Source organism: Nilaparvata lugens, unplaced genomic scaffold (assembly GCF_014356525.2).
Source record: "Nilaparvata lugens isolate BPH unplaced genomic scaffold, ASM1435652v1 scaffold934_1_2, whole genome shotgun sequence".
Taxonomy (NCBI): domain Eukaryota; kingdom Metazoa; phylum Arthropoda; class Insecta; order Hemiptera; family Delphacidae; genus Nilaparvata; species Nilaparvata lugens.
This window is the reverse complement of record NW_024095094.1, coordinates 28,007-40,001: the sequence shown is the minus strand read 5'-3', so window position 1 is coordinate 40,001 and position 11,995 is coordinate 28,007. Positions and strand designations below refer to the sequence as shown.

General features: G+C 32.3%; 1 protein-coding gene across 1 annotated transcript; it reads left to right on the top strand.

Annotated features, from left to right (window-relative positions):
* Positions 1–4,231: 4,231 nt before the first annotated feature.
* LOC111059647 (pickpocket protein 28) lies at positions 4,232–11,995 on the top strand (the record flags this gene model as incomplete). Its single annotated transcript, XM_039419287.1, is given in 4 exon segments — positions 4,232–4,291; positions 5,136–5,313; positions 8,594–8,685; positions 10,434–11,995. Coding segments are annotated over 4 exon segments (494 nt in total), but the record flags the coding sequence as incomplete, so codon positions are not given.

Sequence of the window (11,995 nt, the reverse complement as noted above, 5' to 3'; positions counted from 1 at the left end):
GAGTCTAGTAGTGGGGGGTGAGACGTACTAGTTGCGTTGTGTTGCAAGGAGGAGAGGTGCGCATGCGCTACCTCTTCGAATCGCCTGCCATGTATTCAGGTTGAGCGCGCCACACTGAGCTCGCTTTGTCCGCCGTACTACCTCTCAGCGAACTTTTGTTGAATCGCCTAGCAGGCGGTCGTAGGTGGTAGTGCGCCGTACTACCGCCACGGTAGCGAGCTCGGTGTGGCGCGCTCAACCTGAATACATGGCTAGCGATTTTTAAAACTTCGCTACCGCCGCGGTAGCGAGCTTGGTGTGGCGTGCCCTTTAGATTTCACTCTTTTTATAAGTCAAAACATGAATAAGAATAAGAATAAGAGTGATTTTTATTCCTTTAGTGCTTACAAACAATGCTTTCGGAAACGTAAAATTATACATTACTAGCTGTCAGGCTCGCTTCGCTTGCCATATCCGTCTAGCCAGGGGGCTCCGCCCCCTGGACCCCCGACTGGATTGTCCATGAATGAGATCAGCGGGCTCGCTTCGCTCGCCTGCATGTATACCTCAGCGGAACCTCTGTACCGAGTTTGAACGTATTATGTGAATAATTTGATCTCGAAAAACACCTGTTACTATATCGGCGTATCTTTGGCGAACAAAATTCTTCCACCTCAGCTAAACCTGTGTACTGAATTTTTTAAAATATATTCCCCATCAATTATTGAAAAAGGTGAGGAAACGCAGAAAAGCTGAGAAAACGCTAATTTTGGCTAACTGGATAAATTGGTATTTAGGAGGTCCTGGATAAATGCATTTCAATCTTCAACTTGGTGCCAACCTAACAAAGTCAACTCAACTTAATGCCAACCTGACAAAATTTTTAATTTAGTTACCAGATCAACTGTTTCGAAGAGGTACTCTCTCTAAATTATAATTCTATATTAACATATGGTATGTGCATTTCAATTATTATAATTTTAAAATATTGGAATAAGAACTCTATACCCTAAAAACCACCCTTAGAGTTAAAATATCGCCAAAAGATTTCTTAGTGCGCCTCTAAAGGGCCAACTGAGCATACCTACCAAATTTGAACGTTTTTTTGGTCCGGTAGATTATTAGTTCTGCGAGTGAGTGAGTGAGTGAGTGAGTGAGTCAGTCAGTCAGTGAGTGAGTGCCTTTCGCTTTTATATAGATAAATACATTCTAAAAGAATAAAAGTTTTCCTCCATTCAGGGCACAAACAATGCTATTGGAAACCTCTATTTAAGGTTTCCACCATATATGTCAATAAAACAATAATATCAAGAGTATAATAATACAACGTACATAATACATCATTTAAATATAATCACATAAAAATATAAAGTTAGAGACTACAGAGTGTTACATGTTACAATTAAAGAATTTAACGGCAATAAAATTGTATTCATTTATTTCAAGAAATAAAATAAAGATGAAGAAACGGTACTTCATGATTTTATGAAAAAGCATATAATAGAGATGGAATATTCTGGTCGTTTACCGGTATTATATTTCAAATTTATTTTTCCTACAGTTACGTTGAAAAGTGGCCATTGCTGCACTGATTACAGAACGCAAAGAATCACTTTTCCACTCTAGTGCGGGAATAGTATATTTCGCACCTAGAGCAGAAAATGAGATTTTTCCAGCTCGAAATCGGTTTTCAAGTCCGAGGCCGTAGGCCGAGGACTAGAAAAGATTGAGAGCTGGAAAAACATTTTTGTCCGTGGTGCGAACGATATTTTTTCGCCACCCTACAGGTATTGCTGACAAAATAAATAAAGAATACAAAATAAAGAATACTCGTTAAGCTATCGTACCTATCTCTTGATTTTAGTGGTAGAAGATTTGCAGTCAGGATTTCAGATTCTTTTAAAATTTCACTTGGAATACCACAGTCATCTTCAAGCATTTTTGAAAATTCGGAATGCACTAATCTACAATAAATAATTGAATAAAATTGGTTGCGAAGCGAATTAGTTTGATTCGAAACTGGAACTAAAATCATGGCGACTTTAGCTTATTATGAAAGTGGACACTCGCCCGATCTAGCGGATGACTTATTAATAATAATTAGCGCGTTGTTTCCAGCCATAAGCGGCTGGAAAGAGACAACTTTCTGGCCTAGACCGGAAAAGAAACCCTTTTCTGACGTCGTCTGCAAACAAGGTCTTTCAGATCTACGTAGGGACTGGAAAACACCTGCTTTCTGTGCAGTGTGGCGAAAAAATCTTTTCTGCACTACAGATTTGCAACATGGCAACGCAAAATACTTAGTAGGTTATATGGAGCAACAGTGCAGCAAAATCAAAATGAAGTTGGTAACAGTGACTGGACTGCTATAGTGAGCAGAGGTGCAACGAAGCACAACGCGCTAATTATTAATTATATATTATAACCAAGGACAACGAGGACTTTAGGATTTTAGGATTAAGGTTTTTATCAATAATAAAATAACACAGAAAAACATTTGATGGATTTCAGGCAATTTTACCCATAATTACCCACTTTTCATATTCAATGGTAACTGTAGGAAAAACTTAATGTGAAATACGTGCGCAAAGTTCCTCTGCTGCACTCAACAAACCATTCCGCCCTCGCCTACGGCTCGGGCGTAAACGTTTCTTTCGGTGCAGCAAACTGTTACTTTGCGCACTAGTTGCACAAATAACTATTGTCAATGGTCAATCAAATAATTACAATTACAGAGAAAATAATATACATCACAATAAATAATGTATCCTGAAAACTTCTTCATAAACAAAAAATGAAATAGAATAAATCATATAACATGCTTATAGTTTGAGCATAATTTATCAAGAATGTATAAATAGAAAAATATACATAAAATAAATTAAGACAGGAAACACACGACATAGATAGATTAAAAACACTTAGAAACTGACATTATTGTTTGGAAATTTTCGACGAGCTGTGCACAGCTCTTTATGCACAGCTCGTCGAAGATTTCAAAACAATATATGTCAGTTTCTAAGTGTTTTTAATCTATCTATGTCATGTGTTTCCTGTTTTAATTAATACTATAAAGCTTTAAAAGTGTTTCTGTTATGTGCTACAAAAAAAAAAAATATATATATATATATTATATATATATATAAATGAATACAATAGGTACTGCTTATATTTAAAAAAAATGTTTTGACAAATTTTACTGAGCGCAAAAATATAAAATTTTTGTCTGCGCTCAGGAGACTTCATTCCGTTTCTTTCTGATTTCTTATTTTTTTATAGCCTACAAACGATTCAACAACGGTGCCGAGTTGGGAATTCTCCACCCTAAGAACATTTATATTTTTCAATGATAAACTATAAGATTTTCATAATAAATTGAGTTTAAATATTTTGCTTATTGATTGTATTTTCAAATTTTAAAAAACAATCTTGCAGAGCTGTTAAAGGATAGAACTATCTGCTCTGCCGAATAAAAGACAAGGATAGCGAATCAATGTTGATGAGTTGCTGACTTTGTAAATTGAATCTCAATATAATACGTGTAATATCTACTAATCTACTCAATTCAACCATGATTGAATTTAAATGCTGGTTAAATGTTACGAGAGCAATGGATAAAGCGGATGAGACACGTCTCTATCAGCAGTTAATCTCGGTTAAATCTAATAGACGCACGTACAACCTTTATGATAATATTCTTATGACATTGATGTAGGTGTCAATGGTATAGAATGAATACAAATGTTTAACACACCAGTTCTTAACAGTCAAACGAATATCACATAATAGAAATGTATAAAAAACAATTTCCTGGCCATCAATTGGTAGTGTAGTTTAGGCTATTATAGTATCCTTTGAGTAAAGAATCTCAATATTATTCAACAATATTTGAATATTTGAGGCCTTTCTCTTAGGCCTTGGCCACGTAGAGAGCGATGTGTGATCCTATGTTTTTCCATATCTATAAAGCACTGATATCTCATCCTAATAAATTCTGCCCTCAGATATTTCTGTATGTGGCCGCACCGTTATATAGTTTCAAATAAAAGTTTTTTCAGTATTGGCCAAGGTACTAGTGAACTAATACTAATAAATGGTATAAACTTTTTAAATATTTTTCTCAATCGAGTTTTCTTCAGTTCCTAAAATGAGGATATTTATAGCCTCAGCTTTCTATAGGATTGATAAATATACTAATAGCATATATATTATAATAAATGGTGAGAAATGTCATGAGAATGTTTCATTGCAGGAGCAAAGGATACTCCAATATGTGGCTCTGGAAGTAAGAATTGTACAGGATATGCCTATGGTGAGAATAATATTAGTAGACCTACATTATGCATGCATTATTTTATCATTTTTAATCTATTATTATCATTGCATTATTTTATTTCTGCCATCAGTCACAACAGTCTATTGAATCAAAATATTTTACAATAGGCTAATACAAAACGGCCACCGGTACCTTTTTTCTTTATATTTTTATAAGCATCGAAATAGTAAGATAACTCTTCATTAGGAATTAGCTACTTATTTGAATCTACCCGTTTTACTGGTTAACTCTGTATTAATTTTATTAAATTAAATGATGAAGGAAAGAATCCGCTGCGCTTATACATGTCCGATAGGGATTTCACGAATGACGCATCATCACGTCTGATTAACTTGAAATTTTGTATAATTATAGATCATTAATCTATCGAGAATGATTATAGACCTATATTAAATTCTACAAAATTTCAGTAGGTTAATTATACCTGATAGTTAATTTTAACAAAAGTATAATTATTTGTGGATTTAAATGAAATTTTTAATATTTCTTGTGATTGTGAAGGAAGATTTTTGTTTGGATTTGTCTTTTGAAATTAATTAATCTGATAAATTCAAAATTATTATACATACATTTTTTGGACTCAAAATAGTGTGTGAATTAAGTTATCATTTACATAACCTCTAGACTGTGTATTCGAAATTAAGGTTTAAAGCAGTTTTGGGCGAATGCCTGTTGTTTTTACCTGGATTGTATCTATAGTCTATAAATAAATGAATAAAAATGAATAGTATACTGAATAATTAAATATCTTAAACTTTAATTTCATTTATTCTTGCATCTCAAAAAGCGTATGTTTCGCATATTATTTTGAAATTTTCAGAGAACATGATTGATGAGGAGATCCAGGTGAATTTGAAGAGTGAGGTGGGTTCGACGTGCAATTGCTTGCAAGCGTGCACATCAATTGAATACGACGCTGAGACCTCGCAGGCGACTTATGATTGGGAGAAGCAAATGATGGCCTACCAAGAAAACATGTCCGATCCAGACCTTCTCAAGTGAGTGAGAAAATATTGATTCATTTTATTTGCCATGATAGCATACACAATTTTCAAAATCTCTATGGTCAACCCATAGAGAAAAGAAAACGTTAGAAGATTCATTGAAAGCTTGAAAGTTTTGTATCAAACTATGGTGTTTTGTATCAAGTTGAGATGATACTGTATCATATTGTTTAGATAGCGTATCATGTGTGGTGATACTATATCATTTAGTGGTGATGCCCTAGAGCAATGGTCGCCAAACTTATGAGCCTGTGAGCTAGGATAGCATTTATAAATCTTCTAGTGAGCTACCAACGAATATTAGACTGAAGAAAGTACGGTACGCAAAATGAAATTTTCACACTTTTATTGCCTATAAAGATACATTTCTAGTGTTGAAATCTACTTATCTCATAGCAAAATGTATAACAAAAGTTGAAATGTACATTTCAATGAGAGCAGTGAAACCCTTTTTGGTCATCAAGTATTTTCTTGATGTTTGGAGTGTACCGTACGTTGTAGCCGCCATTCTGATGCAGTTGTCCAAATGTTCATCAGTCAGTCTGCTCCTATATCGATTTTTCAAGAATTTCATACTTGGAAAAGATGCTTCACACAAGTAAGTAAAGCTGAACATGACTTTCAACTTCAATGCAATGTGAATATTATTTGGATATTTTTCTTTGGGGACAAATATTTCCAGTTGTAGAAAGTCAACAGATCATTTTGAAAATCCACAAATTCCATTTGAACTGAAGCCTGATCTCCATCAAAATGTTCTACAACACAAGCTGCAAAATCTTCTGCATAGATCTCTACAAAAGAGAGTTGATGAATTGTACCATATTTTATATGCTTTTATAATCTTGAAATCGTTGATCAAACTGTTGTCTCAAGTCTGAAAGAATATTTTAACGTATTCTTTGTTATTGCTGCGGTGCTGTGGAGGATTTTTCTAGTCGTTGATTTTCTTCAGACTGGGAAAGTGTTTATATCCAAACTGGACGACATTCTTTTGCACGAGCATTTCTGTGAGCTACTAAAAACTACCACACAAGGTACCGGTAGCTCGTGATCGACTGTTTGGCGACCACTGCCCTAGAGAAAAGATAGCATAAAAAGATATCCAATGGTCTAGGTCGTCTATGTTCCAAATTTCAAGCCGATTTTTTGAGAACTCAACTCGATTACTGTAGACTACTGTCTCAACCGGGTGAAAGTGTAAAAACGTCACAGTATGAGAGACTACCAGCGTGACATAGCTACACAAAATAAAGACGACAAGGACTTTCAGCTAGTGTTAAAAGTGTAATTTGGAACATAAACGGCCTATACCATGGGATATATATTTTCTTATGCTATCTTTTCTCTATGGTATATCACCACAAAACTATACAGTATCATCACATATGATACACTATCAACACAATATGATACAGTATCATCTCAACTTAATACAAAACACCATATTTTGATAAAAAACTTCCAAACTTTGAATGAATTCTACAAACCATGGGATATCTTCGTCTTTTGCTATATTTCCTCTATGGCCAAAACACGGCGGAGCTGTAAAAGAAAATGATACAGTGGAAGAGTTATCGTACATAATTTTATTGTATAAATTTGGCAGAAGCTTTGTTTTTTGTTTGTACTATTGTTTACTGAGAAATAAAATTCATTATTTTATTTATGTAATAATTAATTTATTAATCAATAAAATTAATTGAAAAATAATAATTAATTGTACATTCACCGCTTCACAATATTTTCACCCTGATGATGGCCTATTTGCTTTCAATGTTCTCATTTCCAGGTACCTTATTATATTTTTATTTATATTCAAAAGTAACCCTAAAGAAAAAACAATTCTACTATTTTTATTTCATTCTTCTCTTCTTTTATTATTCTTCATTGTATGTAAATAGACTATGCTTTTCAGATGAATACATTTTTTCATTTCATTACTCGGAAAGCATAAAAAACATATTGGTCTGTTTCCTCACAAAGTCAATAGGTACCTATATTTATCATAGAAAATTAAACCTTTTACACTCGAAATCTTCATAATCTTCACACTTACCTCTTCCTCCTACAATTTCATCCTCCTCCCCTCATTTATCTCTTATTATCTTCACATATTTTTTTTATCAGAGATTGACAATCGTGTAATAACCGAAACCGGTCTTTCTAATTATCAATAAATCAGTGGTTTTTTGACAATTTCTTAGTCTTTTTCATTCAATATCTTCACATCCTCCTCCTCCTTCTCCTAGACCTCCTACTTCACATCCTCATCATCATCCATCCCCTCCTCCTTTCCTCTCTAACAAAGAGTTATTTGTATATAAATAAAAATAAATGGAATTAAATAGAGAATGCATTTATTCAAATGCTAAATAAATATATAATTATTATTTAACGAAAATCCTAAATAAATGCTGTAAATCACCCCGAAGACTTCTGCTACTGCAGACATTGATAACAGGGTTAACAGATAGATGGAAATTCGATGAGAACTTGGCTTCCTATAAAATGAGCGCTGCTATCCAGAGATTGTCAGTTTGGTGTATGGGTAAGCATTCCTGACTGGCAATTGGAAGGTACCGGGTTCGATTCCCGGACTGGCAAATAATTTTTGGATAGTAGTTCTTATCGAATTTCCATCTATCTGTTAACCCTGTTGTCAATGTCTGCAGTAGCAGAAGTCTTCGGGGTGATTTACAGCATTTATTTAGGATTTTCGTTAAATAATAATAATAAATTAAAATTGATTATTTAATCATGTGAAATAATCCAATAATAAGAATTATTTTCAATCAAAGTGGATAGGTATTCACATAGCCACCTCTAATACAAGGCCCCGGCCTACGATATTGCAACGTCGCAGTGTAGGCCTAGAATCTAATACATGATTGGTGAAAAACATCAGCTGGTACTTTTTAAAATCTTTTTCACCAATCATGTATTAGATTCTATGCCTACACTGCGACGTTGCAATATCGTAGGCCGCGGTCTTGTATTAGAGGTGGCTATGGTATTCATCATAAAAAATGGAACCTACTACTTGTGATCTTTATAATCTTCACACTTATAATAATAAAAATGTAATAATGTGAAATCTTTACTATATTAAACCTGCATCCTCTTTGGCATGTATACATCCTATTTTTATGACTCACACCAGCAATGTTAACCATAGTCTATTGCTTATTAATTTTATATCAAACTACAAACTTTATTTGTGAAATTTTATAATCAAAATATAACTTTCATCACTCAACGTTTCTCTTTTCAGTTCAGTTTTTTCGCGATTGACAATCTATTACAAGGATGCTCAGTTCATAACAAGCCACCGTAGCGAGTTATACGGGTTGGCTGATTTTCTTGGTGAGTTTGACTTAGATTCAGGTCTACAGTATTTATATTATTTTTGACACTAAGGCCTGGTTGCACAAAAGCCTGTCAAATTTTAATCATGATTGAATGTCAGGAGAACCAATCAGGGAAGGCTTCTTCGAAAAAAAAGTCTTCACTGATTGGTTTTTATAGCATTCAATCGCGGTTGAAATTTGACAGCCGGTTGAATTTTAACCTTGATCAATTTCACGACAACCAACCAGAGAAAGCGTTTTTGAAAAGACGGCTTCTCTGATTGGTTCTCGTGGACTCATTCATGGTTAACATTTAACCGGCTGTTGTGCAACCGGCACATAGTGTTTCAGAGCAATATACTAGATTATTTACCAAATATTATTATAATATAATAATAATGATAATTGTTTTAATTGTTGTTGTTCTCCATGACAAAACGATTCATAATAAATCTGATGACGCTTAAAACTTTGTTTCAAAGTATTTTGGAGATAGCTAGAATAGAATAATATTTATTTAACAAAACAAATTTAGACTAGTTTTTAGTCTAATAACCAACAAATTGAGAGAATAATCAGTAAATAAATGAGCAATTCATAAGAAGATGGCTATTATTGAAGTTAAGACACTTCAATTCAAATTATTTTCAAAAATCTAAGTATCAACAGACTTTTTTCTATGTATTTCACACGACATGCAGTCAAATATTTGAGTAAATAATCAAATTCTTCCACTCACTGACTGTTGTACTTTCGACCGTCTCGTGATCAATATCAACCATAATCTTTAATCAAAGTATCTTGTAACTAAGTATCTTTCTATAAATTTAACAGAGTTATTATTTAAAAAAATACAATAAGCTATTCCAAACTATAAATCTATAAAAACGTCTTTAAATTAATTCTATTTTTTCAAAGAAATCCTTTATTGGAGTGCCGGTGATGTTTTGAATTCCTCTGTGAGGAATAAACAGTATTTTCTCTGAGAAATCAATTTCTTTGAAGATAATTCTACAATGTTACAGCAAGTCTACACCTACTTATAAGGGTCACAAAAATAACATAATACCTACTGTACACTGTAAAGTAGTGTCAAAAGTAGAGCCCACCGGTGTTGAACTAAACATTTGAAAAGAAATTTAATATAACAAGACTTCTCTGGATTCAGCATATTACTGTGATGAGTTCACTTCAAACGGTCAGCATTCGTTGAATAGGAATCGGCATGACAGTTCAAAATGAGTCCAATAGGACAGGATAAATAAGTTGAATTGATTTAATTCATTCATAATTTATGGTTATTTTTTTCATGATTATTATTACAAACAGTCCAATTTTTTCATCACTCATGATGACTGATATAGGAAATAATGACGAGCAAGTAGCCTACTACATGAGTAAACAGATATTGTAGATGCGTTGTTGATTTTTCCATAGAAGAAAAAATATCTATTTAAGAACCACTCATGGGCAAATCCACTTTTATCTTGTGATTAATGTCTTGCTGTGGTAAATACTATTTTATTCTGTAAGTGTAGGCTATACTTTCAATGCATCACCTCACCATAACCTAACCAGGCGTTGCTTTACAAATAATAGACTAACTGTTTTATTTAAACTCAGTTTTAGAATTTGAACTCAGTTTTAGAAGTTGAACTCGCAGTTTTAGAAATTAAACTCAGTTTTAGAAGTTGATCTCGCAGTTTTAGAAGTTAAACCAAGTTTTAGAAATTAAATTCAGTTTTTGAAATTGACTTTTTTCAGCTGGCTGTGGTGGACTCCTTGGACTAACTAGCGGTTTCAGCATTCTAAGCCTTGTTGAAATAATCTATTACTTGACATTGAGACTTTGCAACAATTATTCTCAGGAGAAGGAAAATAAGCGAAATGATACTGAAAATGACAAGTCAGATAAAGCAAAAGTGTAAATTTCTATTCAAATATATTGTAATCTAACACTCAAATTGTTATGAAGTGTAGAAAGAAAATAAGCGTAATGATACTGAAAATGAAAAGTCAAATAAAGTGAAAGTGTAAATTTCTATTCAAATATATTTTAGTCTAATATGCAAATTGTTATAAATAAATAATGTAGAAAAAAACGTATGATACTGAAAATGACAAGTCAGATAAAGTGAAAGTGTAAATTTCTATCCAAATATATTGTTGTCTAATACTCAAATTGTTATAAATAAAGTGTAGAAAGAAAATAAGCGTAATGGCTCTGAAAATGACAAGTCAAATGAACTGAAAGTATAAATTTTTATTCTAATATTGTGTAGGACTGTAGGTACCGTACTCCAATATTCAAACTGTTATAAATATATCATTAAAAAGTTGCATTTTAACAGTAAACAAATGCAATATTTCAAGCGAATGTCAATATTTATTCTTAGCAAGGTCTATTTATAGTAAGATTTACTTGAAAACGTCAGCATGGTTGATATGGTACGCATTTTGTGAGGAATTATGAAAGTGGATATATTGTAGGCCTATCACCATAAAAATAGCTTTCTTCTTGCTTAAGTGAGTTTTTTATTCTATCAGATATAATTATCTATAAATTTTTGTATATTGTAACAAAATTAAATTAAATTGAATTGGAATGACAATTATCTTATTCTTATTTTTGGGCATATTTTTTCATTCATAAATCAATATTTTTTCTATCTCATTTGTTTTCCAGAATAAATTTATCCATTTCATTATGTATAATTATGAAGTCCATTTCAAATGCTCTATAAATATTTATTGTGCATTTTTTCCTGCGCTCAGGTTAAACCTTTGCAGGGATTTTTCTTCTCAATGTGTCTTGTAAATTGTCATATAAGGATTAGGTTAGACAAGTTTTGTGAAAGTGTTGTATTTTATACTGTAAATTTGTTTTTTGAAGAATAAATGATTTTGATTTTGATAATCATTTGAATTACAAATATGATTTTATATCAACATAATACAATGGCTATGGATTTATAGATGGAATAAATAGATTTTTCTTCCCAAAGGCCCAATCTCTATTAATCGTTTTAATAATAATTATTAATTTTTTACATTCAACATTTTTTACTATTATTATTTCTATGTAATACATAATAATTCAAATTCTAATAAGTTAATGCTTATAGTTTCATTATGTGCTAAGTTTTATTATATAAAATTATAAAAAATATTATTTTCATTATGTAGCATACTATTTATCTACTACCTATTGTTCTATTTCATTTGTATTTCTGTGAAATAAAAACATATCCTATCATATACTGTACATAAATATATTCTATTCTATATATTATATTGATTCTTTGATTGTATAAATTTGATTGAGC